Source organism: Drosophila yakuba, chromosome 2L, assembly GCF_016746365.2.
Source record: "Drosophila yakuba strain Tai18E2 chromosome 2L, Prin_Dyak_Tai18E2_2.1, whole genome shotgun sequence".
In the NCBI taxonomy this organism is placed as follows: Eukaryota; Metazoa; Arthropoda; class Insecta; order Diptera; family Drosophilidae; genus Drosophila; species Drosophila yakuba.
The window spans coordinates 18789594-18807533 of NC_052527.2; the positions used below are offsets into that span (position 1 = coordinate 18789594).

Sequence of the window (17940 nt, forward strand, 5' to 3'; positions counted from 1 at the left end):
GGAATTTCGCACCGCGCGAGTTGGAAAATTCCTGCGGGCCCATCCCTACTTCAGCTTTCCTCGTTTTTCAACACAGCTGCGCGTAGAGAAGAAGAAGAACCTTCACGTCCGAGCCGTAAGAGGTGAATTAACTAATTAATAAGTGCTTGCTCGTTTAAAACTAAGTCAAAAGTCGATAGCTGAAAGCCCAAGGATTACGCATATTTTCGAAATTCGCTTAAAATCCCAGGCACAGTGAGTAGTTTCACCTAGTGCGTCGTGTGTCGGCTTGCGACCGCCATATTGTCGGCGGATAAAATTTTCCCCGAATAAGTGCGCCCACACACTTTATCGATTCGTTGGCTTCCTAATTGGATGCCACCTGGTCGTGGGGCTCTCTACATTTGATTGCGTGCGGTACTGGCCTTGCGAAAATCCCATTACAATTGGAAATGGACGTAGCAATTTTTCATTACCGCAACCAAATAGGACGCCGATGACGTAATTTTCTCCGTCTTGTTCTTTGTGAGCTGTAGTAAAATGTAGAGATGGGCGCGTGAGCATGTCTTCGCCATGCACGTTTCGAAATGCAACACACTTTGCAATTATTTTGAAAATTCGAATACACTTGTTCTCCTATCAGGGCCTTGCTTTTCAAATTAATGACACTTTATGCTAGATAAATACAAAATCATCTTAAATTATTAAATATCTTTTAAAATATTTAGAAATATAGTCTACATAGAGCAAGAAAATTCTAGCTGTATCATTAAAAACATCAGTAAAAAGTCAAAAAAATATTTTATAAATTTGTAGCATTTTCTCATATTGACAGTAGAACTACAACTTTAGTGTAAAATCATCGCCGTAACTTCAGGCTCAATCATAGGCCCTGGCTCACCTCACGAAAAACATAAGTGCGTGGATATTTCGTTTTATGTGTGAGTGCACCAATTCAATGAAATCCAAATTAGAATTAAGGCAATTTACCGCCACCCCCTTATCAATGGCATACATCTCCCGATTAGTTTCCTCCTTGTGGAGGCCATAAAGTCAAGATAAAAGCGTAATCTGGCAGCGAGATAAGCGCTAGAAAGTTTCAACAGGTTGGGGACGAACTATAAGTTATTACTCCATAGCCCGATGGTAACACGGGGAGACTTGACAATAAAAGCTGGCTCTTTTTAAAGCTCTCTATCTACAAGTTCTAGGACGGCTATTAATTAGTATATTGTATCTGAAAGTTTGGTTTCTAAGTTTTACCTGCACACCTGGCAACATTAATTTATACAGCAGGTTGGCAACCCTGAAGTTCTCTCACTTGTCGCGCTTTCTCGCTCTCACATGCGCCAATCCGTATGCTCCCTCTCATTCTGCGGCGGCGCATGTGCCCTGCGAGAGTGTGCGTGGGGAGAGCGCAGAAACACAGATACAGCGGCGCGGCGAATGTGTGCAACCTTTGCCGTCCGTCATTCTCATTCGTTCGTTGGTAGTGTTCGTTGTCGTTTCAGTTTCAGTTAATCGAGAATGTAAGTAACATTTTTGCTGGCCCAGAGTGCCTTGTATTCATGTGTGAGCGCCTGCCAGTATGTGTATGGAATTATAAAACGAAAAATTGCTAAAATATCCGAAGGAAAAACACGTGTAATGCCGCCTATGAGTAATCACTTACATGCATCTATACTTCGGCCCGCAGAAAAATCGAAATACCTCCATCGGCATCGATCCGAAGCCAAAAAAAATTCTACGCAAAAGAATAAAGTGTGAATTTGTGCAAAAAAAAAAAAAAAAAAAAAATTGAAAGAAAAGAACATTCCCAATTTGCCCGAGTATTGGTGCATGTATGTGATGCGGTGAGATTCGCTTGTAGCTTCGTATTTCTCATCAACATCAGCAGTTTATCGGTTAAGTTGTAGGCGGCGGACATAGCCGACTTCTATATTTACGCATATATAGCCAGCTATATGTACACACAGTACGCCAAGATAGATATATATATATCAACTTGGATGGGGACACGCGGTTAGGTGGGTTTCCTCGCCAAACTCAACACACTTGGCAGCCGCCTGTGGTAGATACATTTCGGCCTCTCTCTGCAGTGTTCTCCGCTCTCTCCCTTCCTCCCACCACGCTCCCCCTTTCTCCCGATTATTTTTATAATTTTGTAGCGCCGCACTTGGAAACACGATTGGCGGCCCCACCAACATCATCTCACCCATCCCCACCACCATTACCACCACCACCCAGAACGCACCAACACACGCAGAACCGCACGCACACAGCCCCCATAAAAGTTAGTAACTTTTTCGCCCCATGTAGAGCCGTAGTAGCGGTATCTACAGTGTAGAGGAATTTCTACATCATCGGGGATTGGGTTCTTGTTCGGGCTCGGGTTCTGCGGGCTCTGGGGGCTTGCGGGGTTCTTGAGCTACTGCGCATGCTGTCGGCCGGCGCAGATAGAGTTTAAAGTACCTAAGAATCCATCCGACACGGATTTAGCTGGGTTTTCTAGCCCCGGAATTAGCCCGACCATATGGGTGTTTAACCGTCCACTGAAGTCTATCTAAGACTTCGAGATACCCTCCCACCTGTTTTTCCCTACCCCTTCCTACCATTTATTCGTTCAAGCAGATGAGCAATCTGCGTGGTTGAAACAAGTTTTTTCTCCTTTGATATATCCGATAAAAACTACAAACATGTTTGTGACCATTTAGGGGAGTGTTACGTTAATTTACGTTACGCCTGGCTTAATGTTTTGGAATTTGCCGAACACAGCCAGAAAGCATTTCAATTGACCTAAAAACGCGTCGGCAGACCGCACCCCTTCCCCCTCCATCTTTCCGCCACGCCCCGCCGCCCTTTTGACAAAGGGTCAATGCTTTTTCAATTTGACAGTCGATCGCATCACAAATAAAAGCTGTGTTTTTCATATGGTTTAAACCTCAATTGGTTGCTTTTTAGACAACTGCGCAGAACTCATAATTGCTTGTGCAAATGTTACTGGGTCTCTAAAACTAGTTTTTAGCTTTAGCAAAGACCATTTCTATGGGTTTTCAAACAATTTTTAGAGAAGCTTTTCATCTCTCCATCTAATCATTTAAATGTAAAAGTAGTGTAATATTTAGATTTGGAACTTTTCAATTGCTACATTTTGCGGTCGCTGCTAGCGAAGCTGGACTGTAAATCCAATTGAACGTGGTATTTGTGGGATGGTTGGTGGTGTTTTTATGACGCCGATGTGTTGAGATTTTCCATTTCTATCATCGGCTGCCTGCATTAGCTGGCATTCTTGTGCGCTTGGTTTTCGAGGTTTCCGTTCGGCGGGCAAACAAAACATTTTTGTTTTGTCCAGAGCCAGAGCCACCAGTTGTCTAAAAATACCAGCAACGCCCATATGCATTTTCACAGATCAATGTTCACCCCTCGTCCCTGGCAGTGCCAGTTTCCAAGCTTTCTCCAGGTCGAGCGGAAATTAATCGATTTTCCTTTCTTAACGTCCTTTTGAAAATACAAGCCGGAAATTGGTCCTACATTGAAAGTTTGGATGATCATATCGCAAGGAATTATAATTGGATTACGTGTGAGGGGATTAATGGTTGTCTCCTGCATTCCTGTGTTTTATTTAGTTCTTTCTGTTTGCTTTCCAATAATTACTGCACGTTTAATCGATAGAAGTTCTCCGAGTGGGCAAGTAATTGAGTGCGTCACTGTACGTACGGGGAACACAAACAGACTGTCTTTATGCACGTACATAAATTTCTATCTTTGGCACTCACACAAAAATATATAAAAACGCATTAAGGCGGGCCGACTTGTGCTCCATTTCTCCCTCTCTCTTTTTATTCATGGTTTATTTTTATCGCTGTTGTCGAACTTGTATTTTTTCACATCTATCTGCCAGATACTCTCTTTCCACCTTCGGCCTTCCACAACCCATAAACTGGGCTTCCAATAGTTGCATAGTTGACACACGTGCGACCATGTCCAGTGGTACATTACTTTTGTCGCTGGCCTTTTCCCATTTAAATTAGCCATTACGTCAGCGATTAGTCAATAAAGACCTGATGCGAGTGCATGAGTCATCGCAGCTTTGAATCCAACACTTTCGTCCAGCGGAAGCATGACAACAAACTAAATTCGTACAACTTACCTAGAAATACTCGCGCAAGTGCATTGCGGGTATATTGGACGCGTCTGATTTTCGAATAATATATAACTGTCATCCATAAGATGCAATATTAAATGTATCATAATCATTCTAAGAGCTTTTATTACGATTTTAAACCATTCAAAATATTTTTAATCGTTTGGGGGAATACCTAAACATAAAGTAAAACCAAACATCTTTTAAATGCCTTTCAAAGCTAACGAATATGGAATTTGTCGCGGCCTTTAATTAAATTTAAAGCATAAATTTTAATCGAACCAAAACATGAAATGTCTTATAACGTCCATTATCCCTTATAAGGGGTGATCTTATATGGCAGTTGACTCCTCAGAATTTACAGTCAAAGAAAATTTCGCAGTGTTGTGCAACTGCTGGTGGATGTGGAATTTTAGCTAAATATAACAGTCAGGTAATCCGCAACAGAACTCTGTTAGTCAGTCAGGTGTTTGTAAAGAGCTCACAGCCGAGAACCGTTAGACCAGATAACGGTTTAAGGTTGCCTCACCTACATTTCTCCTTTGCTGAAAAAACCCACTAATGCTCCTATTTACGTTCTAATTTATTGCAGAAAGCCATTGTTAGCAACTTTTGAGGGGCATATCGAACTGTGTGGCGTATTTTATTAGTTTTGTGAAGTAACCCAAAAAAAAAAATCAAACAAAATGTCGACAGTCGATAAGGAAGAGCTGGTCCAGAAGGCTAAACTGGCCGAGCAGTCAGAACGGTAAGTGGTTCCTCCTATAATAAGGTTCATCAACCTCCCAAAACTTCAAAAGAACCCTATGAACTCATTTGGAAAAAGTTATCATTATGACTGCGCAATTGATCATACTTATAAAAAAACAAATGTCATAAGAAAATCTTTATATTTTTGGGAGTTGTAAAAACTGGAATGGCAGTAAACATACAATTTTTAAAATAGATTTAATTGCTTTGAGATAAAGCAATTAAGATATCTAGTTTACAGTTAAAAATGAAATAAAACCATTCTTGTAATCTGCTAGACTAAATATTTCAAATTACTAATGGAATGTTCTCTATGCAGTTACGATGACATGGCCCAGGCCATGAAGTCCGTCACAGAGACTGGCGTTGAGCTCTCAAATGAGGAAAGAAATCTGCTCTCCGTTGCCTACAAAAATGTGGTCGGTGCCCGCAGGTGAGTCAATCAATCACCGCTTGATTAATGTCGCACTATAGATTGAAGTTCAAGTGCTAAGCTGTATATTTCTTCCCCTTCTCCGGGTGTGTTTAACATGTCCAAACCAGGTCATCGTGGCGTGTCATCTCCTCCATTGAGCAGAAAACCGAAGCATCCGCTAGAAAACAGCAGCTCGCCCGTGAGTACAGAGAGCGTGTGGAGAAGGAGCTGAGGGAAATCTGCTACGAAGTTTTGGTAAGTGGTGGTCCGCAATTCTGCGCAAGTCTCTTTCTGAAGGATTTATGGGGTTGTAATTGGTCCATCTAATTATTTTCATACCCACAACTCACTTGGGTGTTCATCTGAATTGACGGTGATGAAGATGGCAAACCTGTCAACCGCCTACATATATATATTATCCCCTCCGCCCTTGGCAAGCTCATCTGTCGAGGGTGTTGGTTGGATGGTTCGGTGGGTTTTCCAGGGGATGGGCCCAGTTTTCTGGTTTTCCTTCTTGCTCTAGTGAAATATAAAAATTTGTTACAATCAATAAATCTATTTTTAAAATGGACATTTTCCATTTTCCCCCACACACAGAGGTTCTGCCTTGTGTGTATATGGAATTTATATTGGCGTTCACGGATCAGAAAATAGACCATGGCCAGGGTTGAACTCGGGGTTTCCCCATTCGCTTTCCTTTGATTGGGTCTTTCATATTGGATTAAACTTAACTGGTGCTTGATGGATTTTTAAATGAAAAATGTGGCAGAACAGGGTTTACAATAAGCCAGGCGGCTTACTTGGTTAATTGCTGCGTTTAGGATCCGAAATTGATATGAGATTAATTGAAGTGATTGTTTCCTTTGCTTACAGGGACTTCTGGACAAATACCTTATTCCAAAAGCCAGCAATCCCGAGAGCAAGGTGTTCTACCTGAAGATGAAGGGTGATTACTACAGGTATTTAGCCGAGGTTGCCACAGGAGACGCACGCAACAGTAAGTATCTTGTAAAGCACTCCAACAAAAACATCCTACGCTTGAATTGTACACCCGAATTGTGCAATATCAAAATCTTTATAAACCAAACTACAAATATTCTTGCAAAACACAGCCGTTGTCGATGACTCGCAAACCGCTTACCAGGATGCATTTGACATTAGCAAGGGTAAAATGCAGCCAACACATCCCATCCGTTTGGGTCTGGCCCTTAACTTCTCAGTCTTCTACTATGAGATTTTGAACTCACCAGACAAAGCTTGCCAATTGGCTAAACAGGTTAATAACACATTGAGACTTGGCTCGATTAATCGAAATGTATGGCAAGCGAGCAAAAGGCACACAAAATCACTATCCATCGATACTTAAGAAGTTTTCTGTTTACTTTTAAATGGTTTCCTAACATTTGGTTTTGTTTCTTACTTTTTTACATAACTGATTCATGTGTAAATCGTTAAGCCGTCGTTGAGGACTCGAAAAAAGCCTATCAGGAGGCGTTCGATATTGCAAAAACCAAAATGCAGCCCACACATCCAATCAGATTAGGTCTTGCTCTCAACTTTTCCGTCTTCTATTACGAAATTATCAATTCACCAGCGAGGGCTTGTCACTTAGCTAAACAGGTTCAGTTCAACTTATACATGTATCTTCTGTGTAAACTTAATAATTCGCTTACGAATACTAATCACCCAATGATATAAATTGTTGTTGTTAGTAACTAAACTGAGTAAGATATCCAGCGACTAATTAACCAACTAAATGAGCTTTAACCCGACGAAGAGATATGCATTACCACCAAAGCGTTTCAAAAGTGTATTCTCAAACACATGCAAACATGTGCAATTTTAAGAAGCTAAAAAAAAAAATAAACCGATTGGAAATCCCTCATATTGACTTTAAAGAAGTACAACTTTTTACACTTTAAGCTACCTTTGCAACTATTTTACTGAGATTACAAACTTTTTGAAGCACAATATGTATATCACTCCACCCGTATATTTTCCCCCTCGAATTGCATGAGAAATACGAAAAACTTTGCCTGTGAAATAATTTACATGCAGCCTTTGCTGGTGAACACTTTTCGTTTTTATTTTGTTAAGGTCAACAAAACTGTTTTATTTTTATTTTGATTTACACGATTTGCCTTAGAGTTCAGTTTTATGAAGTTGTTTAGTGAAGCCAATTATGAATGAACCTAACGCCACTTTGAAAATGCTTTTGTTTTACCAACTTGCATTCGCCTTGCCAAACATTTCCTTTAATCCAAAACCTCAGAGAATTTATACTAAAGTAACCTTTTTTGACCCGCCACCCAGGCGTTCGATGATGCGATAGCCGAGCTGGACACACTGAACGAGGACTCCTACAAGGACTCGACACTCATCATGCAGCTGTTGAGGGACAACCTGACTCTCTGGACGTCCGACACCCAAGGCGACGAAGCTGAGCCACAGGAGGGCGGCGACAACTAACCAAACAACTAAGCAAATGTTTCCTTTTTGACTATGCAAATATTATTCAGTAATACAAACAAACAAAAACCAGAAACAACAAAGAGAAACAAATATTATAAAACGCAACCAGCAAAGCAAAACAATTTGAAATGAAACGATAATCCAGGCGAGAGCAGCAGGCAGGCAAAAAGCGCAAACATTTGAGACATTAACATACGAATTGAGGGCAGAATGCTTCACAGTTCATTTGGGGCCGATGGGCCTGCATTTGAGGCCGTTTTCCCGTTTGTCACGGGTAGTTTTTAGCCGGGCTCCGGTTGCAACCGAACCTAGTATACAGATGGTCATATGCTTGGACAGATGCCGGCCAATCCGACTCAAATGTAGCTTAAGATCTGCAACTGCTTAAGAAATACAGAAAAATACAGCATCGCTGTGAGGGCTAAACAAATGCGGACTATTAGGGAGTTTGGTATGATTTTTCCGGATTTTGAATCAAATTAATCTAGCAGATAATTCGTAATTGTGTGTGTTTTTTCCCGATCGAAACGGCCAAACTCTAGATGCTCCGAATTTGTTCGCCCTGGCGGTGCCTCGTGTGGATTTCCTCCTTACAAAACAAACAAACAAATAAATAATATTCCTAACTGTATACACAAGAAATGAAATGAGATAATCGGTTATTATACGTTTTTTGCAAGAGTCCAAATTAATTATTTAATTTTCGTATGGCAACAGAAACAACTGCAAAAGATACAGCAACAGCAACAACAACCAAGCGAACCAAATGAGAAAAACAAAAATAAAAACAAACTTATGTATTATTTGTAATTCTTTTTCTAAACAAATAAAACCAAAAAACCTAGTTTCCCATTTTACGTTTACTTCATTTCGAAATTGGTTCACTTTTCGTTTTTCAACCTCCCCCACACACACAAACAGAAGCACACACAGACACACACAGACAGGGCTGCATTTATAATGCACGTGCGGAAATCGGTTCTAATCCCATGAGTCAGGAACCATATCTGTTAGATGAACGTGGCGAGAACGGAAAAATACAGAAAATATATAATTGGTCATTGCTATTTTTTATACATGTCTTACATAAAACAAAAGGGTTAAATCTACAATTGCAATTTCTTTGTTGTTTTTTCTTGGTATAAACAATTGTGAAAAGCATAACTCATATAATACATACATATAACCAACTGTCTGTCAAATGAATTTTGCGAACGAAATCAAGTCTATGATCCCCTAGCGGAAGTCCACTTACATTTTTTTTTTTGTGTGCAACATGGCGAAGGCACGAGTTTTATTGTGCCCGATGTCTGCCCAATTCCCCATTTTTGCGTTAGTTGGGTGGTGTAACTTTTTGAAGTACATTTGTACGTTTAAGCCCAGAGAAGCGTTTCCCCAACAAAGAAACAGCCTCAAATTGTTCCTAAAATCTGGCGATTCTTACTTAGCTGTTTTATTATCGTTCAAAAACGTGGTCGACTTCTTCAATCTATGACAATTGCAGCCTGCAAATCAGAAATGGAAAAATTAAAAATGGAATCTAAATGAAGATCGAATCAAAATACATAAATATTGTGAACTAAACTATTCAAATTTTTAATTTAAATACAAGAAAACTTTGCATGTGTATTGAAAGAAAATATATTATTGTCCAGCATACAGAACATATGTATGTATGATAAAAGTAAATGTATATTTTCGCAATTGAATTTATCGCTATATTATGAATGTGAGGAATATAAAAAAAGCAAACCAAAAAAATATATATTTAAATAAAAGAAACACTTTTGCCGCAACGCTAATAAATCGAGTCCCAGATCATGAAATAATAATATTGTGAAACTGCAATACATTCATGAAACCGAAAAATAATAACAACCAGATGAAAATTAAACCGGGTGTAGGCGTAAATTGTATGCATATAACAGAGGTAAAGATTGATGTATGAGTGGAATATTTAAGTTTATTGAAATTACAGTTTCTTAATTACCAACAAAAAAAAACAAAAAATTAAATAAATAATACAAAAACCAACCAAAAGAGTTTTTATTCAAATATTTGTAGATCAATGTTACGTTAGCTAAAATGTCAAAAACAACTAAAAATTGAGTGCAGAAAATTAGAAAAATTGGTTAACTAATAAAAATGTTCAATATTTCGGAGCAAAATTTGGTTTGGCATGCATTCAATAAAATTTCGAGTATTTACCAAATTAAATCCCTTGTAAGTTACTGTTTGAATTTGATATGTTCACCATACCCACTTATAGTTGTTCTACTGATTGGAGATTTTTGGAAATTAATGGACGGATACAACAATGCCGTCGTTTTCATGGACCTACAATATTTCGCTTAGGAAACTCAACCAAAACACTTCCGATTAGGCCAAAGGTAAAAATCCAATTTGAATCTCATCAACTTATTGGACTTCTCGATTCTCTTAGCTGACTTGTCTAAGCATCGATATCCAATGCACACGAAGTCATCATTTGTATAGTCCTCAAGATATTTCGTATGTGTTTTTCTAAGTATAACTTTAACTTTATAGGACTTTAAATCACTTTTTCCTTTTACAGGCATAGAGAAAATGCTCTTTTAAATGTAAAATTTAATTGGATTCGACATTTTATAAAGTCGTACAGTTATTGTAGTGATCAAAAGAATGATAGTCCTAGCGATAAAAACATAAAAGATGACAAACCTGCGCAACGATGTGGAAGACCATTAAGTAATGTGCACAATGGGTTTCTCAATGCTGATAACTATTCTGAAAAAAGTGTTAGAAAAAAGAAAAAGAGCTTTCCAAAAAAGGAAGGTGCCAAATCGCTAGAAGAGCTGCGAAAGTGTTTGAGAACCATGCAGGATGTTTTAGATTTTGTGCATCCGGTCAAGCCTTTTGTAAGTTTTTCTCGCATTTTACAGTGAATGAATAATTACGTTTTCAAACGAGCACTAATATTTAACCAAAAAAGCTCTTACATTTCGGCAGATGGTCTAGTTGTAGATCAGTTTAATACCTTAATCTATTGAAGGGAGATCCTACATGATGTCATATAATATTAAACAGACTAAACATTTTTCTAGCTTAGGTTATATTTTCCGCTTTTTTAAGAGACAGAATAACGGTTTATATTAACGATAACGATAACGGGTACGGCACCCACCCACAACCGATGACAGCTCCCGAATTTCCCCATTCCCAGCGGTGAAAGCTCGCGAAAGCTTTTACTCGCCCAGTGATAACCAGCTGATCAACAGCTGAACGATTGTGGTCGAACGTAAACAAATTGGTTAAACGCTATTTTCCGCTCGTTGCTAGTCGCGAAAAGTCCGTTCATCACAGATAGAATTAACCGATTTACGAACTCAATCGAAAGAAGTTAGGGCAATCGCGTTAAAGCGAACTCTAGGCCGGATTTAACCATCCAAAGTTGGCATTGCATCAGTACGCACTTACAGAAAGCCCGTGGCTGTGTGCGTGTGTCCGTGTGTGTTGTGTATGCGTCTCTGGCCTGAAGGTCACCTTGAAACGTCAAAAGCAAAAGCGAAACTTGTGAATACCGCCTGCAAGCGTATATTTTGCTAGTAACTGAAAAGCCACGGCACGGAGCAGTAGTAGTATTTATAGCCCACTTGGATATAACCCAGCTCCAGCTGCTCGGCTAGCATAGTAGCAAAATAGGGAAACTCCCTCCCGAGTTCAATAGTGGTTCATAGTGTGTGCTTTGTGAGATATCCGTTACGATACCAGTTAGAGATATAGTGAAAAATAAAGAAAAATGAATTCCGAGATTAATCAACGATTCCTGGCCCGTGGCTCGCAGAAGGACAAAGGACTGGCGGTCTTCACCAGCGGCGGGGATTCCCAGGGCATGAATGCCGCCGTCCGAGCCTGTGTGCGTATGGCCATCTATTTGGGCTGCAAGGTGAGTTGGTGACCTCTGTCAAGTACTTTCCGTCCACGCAGCATCGCGTCCGGTGACCCCGACCCCCGAGCACAGGCAGCAAGCCCATTTGAACCCAGAAATTTACGTAAAACACCTGGTAATTTGCTTATCAGCAGCCGTTGAACCACGGCTGTCGGTCCGCAAAGCCAGTTAGATAATCTCCAATCGGTGCGAAAAGAAATTCAAGAATATATGTGTACATGCACATTGACATTGGGTTTATTTTCGGGCCCCTCACATGCGATTTCGATTTCGGCTAATTTGTTTCGTTTTTTGTTGTCGCTCTTGGTTTCTATTCGGTTTATTTAAATGAAATCATTAATTTGGTAGGGAATTTCTGGCTTTTGGGCCCTCGAAAATATGCAAAAAAAATTGTCAATTGCTAGCCAATTTAAATTGATTAAAATCTATTTATTTGATTTAAAATTCTTGGGGGTCAATAAAAGAAAAGTTATTGGCACGCGTTGCTAATAGCCTTTGATATTTTCTATAAAATGATCAAAATTAATAAATAATCAATTGAGAGTGCGTACATATGTATTTCTTAAGGATGCTAAACAAATTTCTGTTCAAATAGTTGGTAATCAGTTCCAGTAGTCTAATCTATAAATTTAATCTGATAGTGCCTTGGCATCATTATAGTTTGTTTTTTTTTTTTCATTTTTTAAAGCGTTATAAAATTTGAATTTTCGCCTATGTGAGTTGCTTAAAAAGTATCGATTTAATTCCGATTACATACCTGTAACGGTATTTGAATAATTAAATGCTTTGAATGTTTAAAATATTTTTTGTTTTTAACTTTAATATTTAAATAACATATATTAAATTCTTCTATACTTCCAAAAAAATTCACCAATTTGGCAGTGTACAAATTAAATATAATAAACTCTAATTCGATGATGTTAAACGGTGCTAATGATGTCATGCGCCATGAGGATACCAAACTCTCTTCTGGTTTACACCATATCTACAATTGTTTCGTGTTTATTTCCCGCAAGGTCTACTTCATACGTGAAGGCTACCAGGGCATGGTAGATGGAGGCGACTGCATCCAGGAAGCCAACTGGGCCTCAGTCTCGTCCATCATCCATCGTGGTGGTACGATCATTGGCTCCGCCCGTTGCCAGGACTTCCGTGAGCGTCAGGGTCGCTTGAAAGCCGCCAACAACCTGATCCAGCGGGGAATCACCAATCTGGTGGTCATTGGAGGCGATGGCTCTCTTACCGGCGCCAATCTGTTCCGTCAGGAGTGGTCCAGCCTGCTGAACGAGCTGGTCGCTAACAAGACCATTACCACCGAGCAGCAGGAGAAGTTCAATGTCCTGCATATCGTTGGATTGGTACGGTACACAAAGGTCTCCTTCGCTTTAGTTACTAATGGATGGAATTATTTGTAGGTGGGCTCTATCGACAACGATTTCTGTGGCACGGACATGACCATCGGAACGGACACGGCTCTGCATCGCATTATTGAGGCCATCGATGCCATTTCCAGTACCGCCTACTCCCATCAGCGCACCTTCATCATGGAGGTCATGGGTCGTCATTGCGGGTAAGTTGATATCTAAGCGGATATTTGCGAGCAAAGTTGGGCTGCCTCTGTGTTAGCCTTAGTGTCAGTGATTAATTGGGATTTTAGCTAATGCCTGGAACGACTATCTCTAGCTATCTTTCGGTGGTAGCTGGCATTATCTCCGAGGCAGACTACGTATTTCTGCCCGAATCTCCTCCGCAGCCAGATTGGCCCGATCGACTTGTCCTCAAGTTGGAACAGGCAAGCCCAAACGGAAATCTGTTGAATGTCGTCGACTCATTTCGCACATTTCTGTTTTTGTGGCCGAAGTGTTATGTCGATCGATCTTAGTGTCCCCATCTCCCCCAAAATCCTATCCCCCTTTTGACTAATATTTTGTAATATATTTTTGCAGCTATTTAGCTCTTGTGGGCGGACTGGCGTGCGAGGCGGATTTCATATTCATTCCCGAAATGCCGCCCAAGGTCGATTGGCCAGACAGGCTCTGCTCTCAGCTGGCCCAGGCAAGATGCAGCTCCATTTCCGTTCTATCAGCACTGAGAAAAGTCGCAACAGCTTCAGAAATATGTTCTCGACAGCTTGTATAGAAATTTTGAATCGCCCATAGGCACGCAGAAGATATTTTATAGTTCAAATTGTTTACCTATAACTATAATAATGAACTGTCGAGATAATATTCCTGTTCGTAGATAGAGTTTTATATATACATACTTCAGTGCAGTTGTCGTTGCTTAATGCTTAAGTAGTACACTTGTACTTTTAGGTACACCATTTTTTTAAAGACACTATTTAAGAGCGACACTTGCCATACAAAGCTTGTTCTTATTTTCTGCTTACTGCACACGAATGTTTCTCTAAACACAAACGGAGATACGGAATGAATTACGCACAGTTTTTGTCTGTACCAGCATATCAAAATCATATTGTAACTAATTTTAAGTTTACCCCAGACACTCCCAATTCCCCGATAATGATCTCCCCGACATTTGTGAACCATCTGTTATTTTTGTACTTAATCTCTTGTTTTTTAGTTACTTAGCCATATCGGCAGCCATAGCCACAGAGGCTGATTTTATGTTCATACCCGAGGAGCCGGTGTCAGTCAATTGGAAGGACGAGATCTGTGTCAAGCTCCACCAGGTCAGGACCAGAGTCCTTCGCTATCCAATTAATTTCTAGTTACTTTTTGTCAAATTTAAAATTCTAAATTTTATTCTGCTTTGTTTTGGGCCTGTTCGACGTGCCGAAATTTCCATGGGGATAAACAGCTTTAACAGCTATTTGTTTTTATTGTTTGGGTCTTTGGGTCTCTGTTTTATCTCATGATGTCACTGAGTTTCCTTATTAACTTTCCCAACTCTACTAACGTCCATCCTTGCTTAATCGATCTGTAAATCTTCATGTTTTATTCAATGTTTTATTCATTGACTTTGACTTGTGCGTCCATTCTTCATATTTCAAAACATTTATTCAGTTACAGTGCGTTTCAAGCCTAAATACTTAAATACAGCCATTTAAATAATTAAAACTAAAATACATAAATAGCATCGAATAACTTATGTTTTCTGAAACGCACTGTATTCACACGCTTGCTGATACACATGCGGTGACACACTCTTTCAACATCGTAAAGCAAAGCATATCGCAAAGCATCGTACATACATACGTAAAAAACATTTTTTTTAAATGATGATGTCCGTTCATCATGCCTTCTCATAATTCGTTTGTGTTTTGGTAGTTTTTGTATCTTCCACGATTAGTATCTTGCATATATACTTAAATGAATTCCTACACAATCGACCAACAGGAGCGATCTGCTGGCCAGCGCCTGAACATCGTGATCGTCGCTGAAGGAGCCATGGATCGCGAGGGTCATCCCATTACAGCCGAGGATGTGAAGAAGGTGATCGACGAGCGCTTGAAGCACGATGCCCGCATCACTGTCTTGGGTCACGTGCAGCGCGGTGGCAATCCCAGTGCCTTCGACCGTATTTTGGTAAGTGTGTTGAAGTTGAAGTGTGTACCTTGATTATTAATTTATAGCACTTTACCAAGCTAGCATACTTCCCCATCCCCAATAGTTACAATTTGTAGCATACTCTTAAACGCTAATACTAAGAAGCTGGTCATACACGATAGTAGCTGTAAATCTGATTTTAAACCGATTAAACAAAATAAGATATACTCTTTAATATATGGTTCACCTCTTTTTGACTTGAGAGTGTTAACTAATAAGTTTGTATGCATCTCGCAGGCTTGTCGCATGGGAGCTGAAGCCACTTTGGCCCTGATGGAGGCCACCAAGGACTCGGTGCCAGTGGTCATCTCTCTAGACGGCAACCAGGCGGTTCGCGTGCCGCTGATGGAGTGCGTCGAGCGCACCCAGGCTGTGGCCAAGGCCATGGCGGAGAAACGCTGGGCGGATGCCGTCAAGCTGCGCGGACGCTCCTTCGAGCGGAATCTGGAGACCTACAAGATGCTGACGCGCTTGAAGCCTCCCAAGGAGAACTTCGACGCCGATGGTAAGGGAATCGAAGGATACCGCCTAGCTGTGATGCACATTGGTGCTCCAGCTTGCGGTATGAATGCCGCTGTGCGCAGCTTCGTGCGAAATGCCATCTACCGCGGTGATGTGGTTTATGGAATCAATGACGGTGTCGAGGGTTTGATAGCCGGAAATGTCCGCGAGCTGGGCTGGTAAGTATTCTGCAAGGTTGCTCTCTGAATCTGTATTTATTACAATTAATCCAATTCCAGGTCCGATGTCTCAGGATGGGTTGGTCAGGGTGGCGCCTACTTGGGCACCAAACGCACTCTGCCTGAGGGTAAGTTCAAGGAGATCGCCGCTCGTCTCAAGGAGTTTAAGATCCAGGGTCTCCTGATCATCGGTGGCTTTGAGAGTTACCATGCCGCCGGACAGATCGCCGATCAGCGGGACAACTACCCACAGTTCTGCATCCCCATTGTGGTTATTCCATCGACGATCTCAAACAATGTGCCTGGCACAGAATTTTCTCTGGGATGCGACACCGGTTTAAATGAAATTACGGAGATTTGCGACCGTATTCGTCAGTCGGCCCAGGGCACCAAGCGTCGAGTGTTTGTCATCGAGACGATGGGGGGCTACTGTGGCTATTTGGCCACTTTGGCCGGTTTGGCCGGCGGAGCTGATGCCGCCTACATCTACGAGGAAAAGTTCTCCATCAAGGACCTGCAGCAGGATGTCTACCACATGGCTTCAAAGATGGCCGAGGGCGTCTCCCGTGGTCTGATCCTGCGAAACGAGAAGGCTAGCGAAAACTACAGCACGGACTTCATTTACCGCCTGTACTCTGAGGAAGGCAAGGGCCTCTTCACCTGCCGGATGAACATCCTGGGTCACATGCAGCAGGGCGGCTCACCCACTCCCTTCGATCGCAATATGGGTACCAAAATGGCCGCCAAGTGTGTCGACTGGCTGGCCACCCAGATCAAGGCGAACATAGACGCCAACGGAGTGGTCAACTGCAAGTCCCCGGACACCGCCACTCTGCTGGGAATCGTGTCGCGACAGTACCGCTTCTCACCACTGGTCGACCTCATTGCCGAGACGAACTTCGAGTAAGTTTAACCCAATAGTGACCATAAATGGGACTGTCAATTTCCTTTAGGTTCTTGTCAAGTGCTATATTCTTTGTGTCTAAATACTTGCATTAGGGCCGTTAATTATTTCTAAAAATCTATTATAATTTAAAAATAAGTTATCTATTGATTTTTTTGAATAGTTTCTTAAAGTAATACTTTTTTTATGTAACCCACTCTTCTTCCAGTCAACGAATCCCGAAGAAGCAGTGGTGGCTGCGCCTGCGTCCCCTGCTGCGTATCCTGGCCAAGCACGATTCCGCCTACGAGGAGGAGGGTATGTACATCACCGTCGAGGAGGAGTGTGACACCGACGCAGTAGCCTAAGCGGACTCGGATCCGGACTCTGATCCCCACTTCCGCTTACCATCACTATCGCTGCATCAAGGCATCAATGTCCTCCTATCCGCACCCTCGAATATGTCTCTGTGTTCGCTTTTTCAGTTGTTTTGGCACCCCATCCGATCCGTTTAATGGTTTCGACCAAGATCAGACGAAGAGGCCCATGACAGCAGCACATACGAAAGTATTTCATCATCTACAGACGCATAGAAAACGCACAAATACATAACTTATTTATATTGCCCGCCAGTCGATTCTTTCTTATGATTTTTCCAAATATCGTGTATTCTTGAATTTCGAATCTCGAATACTGAATAATGTTAATAGTTCATTCTACATTGCAGCCGTTCCAAAGTGTCTGGCAACCTATTAGGGGAAACCGTTTCGTATGTTATCGTAATTGTTGGTTCTTCAACCCAACTAAATTAAATGTTAAAGTATTTGGACACATTACCCAGTCAAAGGAACAAATTCTATCTGCAAAATGTTTTTCGAGTATTGTTATCGAACGAAGCAATGATATATTTGTAACGACGTGCTAAATACATATTCAAAGACCTGTTGGCACAATTTATTCGCGAGTTGGTTTTTCAGTGGTATGGTGGAACTGAGCTGGATTTTCTGTTTAAATTTGTAGTAAATAAAGATATGCATATCATATCTTATAACCTAGTCAATGATGGTTTGTAGGGCGCAGTTGAAACATCTACATAACAGCAACGTTTCAGTGGAAGCGG

At 41.0% G+C, this 17940-nt stretch overlaps 2 protein-coding genes and 1 long non-coding RNA gene across 11 annotated transcripts; 2 read left to right on the forward strand and 1 right to left on the reverse strand.

Annotated features, from left to right (window-relative positions):
- The first annotated feature begins 12 nt into the window (after positions 1 to 12).
- Positions 13 to 8402, forward strand: LOC6528869 (14-3-3 protein zeta). Of its 5 annotated transcripts, none has more exons than XM_015198603.3 (8): positions 13 to 122; positions 4716 to 4871; positions 5193 to 5306; positions 5417 to 5543; positions 6162 to 6285; positions 6401 to 6564; positions 6780 to 6908; positions 7602 to 8402. In XM_015198603.3, the coding sequence occupies exons 2-8, from the start codon at positions 4810 to 4812 to the stop codon at positions 7755 to 7757; spliced, it is 876 nt and encodes a 291-aa protein (XP_015054089.1). In that variant the 5' UTR covers positions 13 to 122; positions 4716 to 4809; the 3' UTR covers positions 7758 to 8402. The 5 variants fall into 5 exon arrangements, with proteins under 5 accessions (XP_015054089.1, XP_015054091.1, XP_015054086.1 ...); XM_015198601.3 differs by having other exon boundaries at positions 105 to 234; XM_015198602.3 differs by lacking the exon at positions 13 to 122 and adding an exon at positions 1388 to 1508.
- On the reverse strand, positions 5470 to 6156 carry LOC120320830. Its single transcript, XR_005560406.1, has 2 exons — positions 5639 to 6156; positions 5470 to 5579 (listed from the first exon to the last, which is right to left on the reverse strand). It is a non-coding gene; the product is annotated as an uncharacterized LOC120320830 (long non-coding RNA).
- Positions 8403 to 9808: 1406 nt separating the features above from the next.
- On the forward strand, positions 9809 to 17777 carry LOC6528870 (ATP-dependent 6-phosphofructokinase). 5 transcript variants are annotated; one of them, XM_039371634.1, is made up of 13 exons: positions 9809 to 9983; positions 10048 to 10150; positions 10204 to 10271; positions 10336 to 10657; positions 11584 to 11685; positions 12705 to 13046; positions 13104 to 13258; positions 13635 to 13743; positions 15048 to 15236; positions 15495 to 15937; positions 15998 to 16840; positions 17050 to 17138; positions 17548 to 17777. In XM_039371634.1, exons 1-13 carry the CDS (start codon positions 9940 to 9942, stop codon positions 17574 to 17576), a joined length of 2838 nt encoding a protein of 945 aa, XP_039227568.1. In that variant the 5' UTR covers positions 9809 to 9939; the 3' UTR covers positions 17577 to 17777. The 5 variants fall into 5 exon arrangements, with proteins under 5 accessions (XP_039227568.1, XP_015054095.1, XP_002089902.2 ...); XM_015198609.2 differs by lacking the exon at positions 13635 to 13743 and adding an exon at positions 13372 to 13480 and having other exon boundaries at positions 17050 to 17777; XM_002089866.3 differs by having other exon boundaries at positions 17050 to 17777.
- The last annotated feature ends 163 nt before the right edge of the window (positions 17778 to 17940 follow it).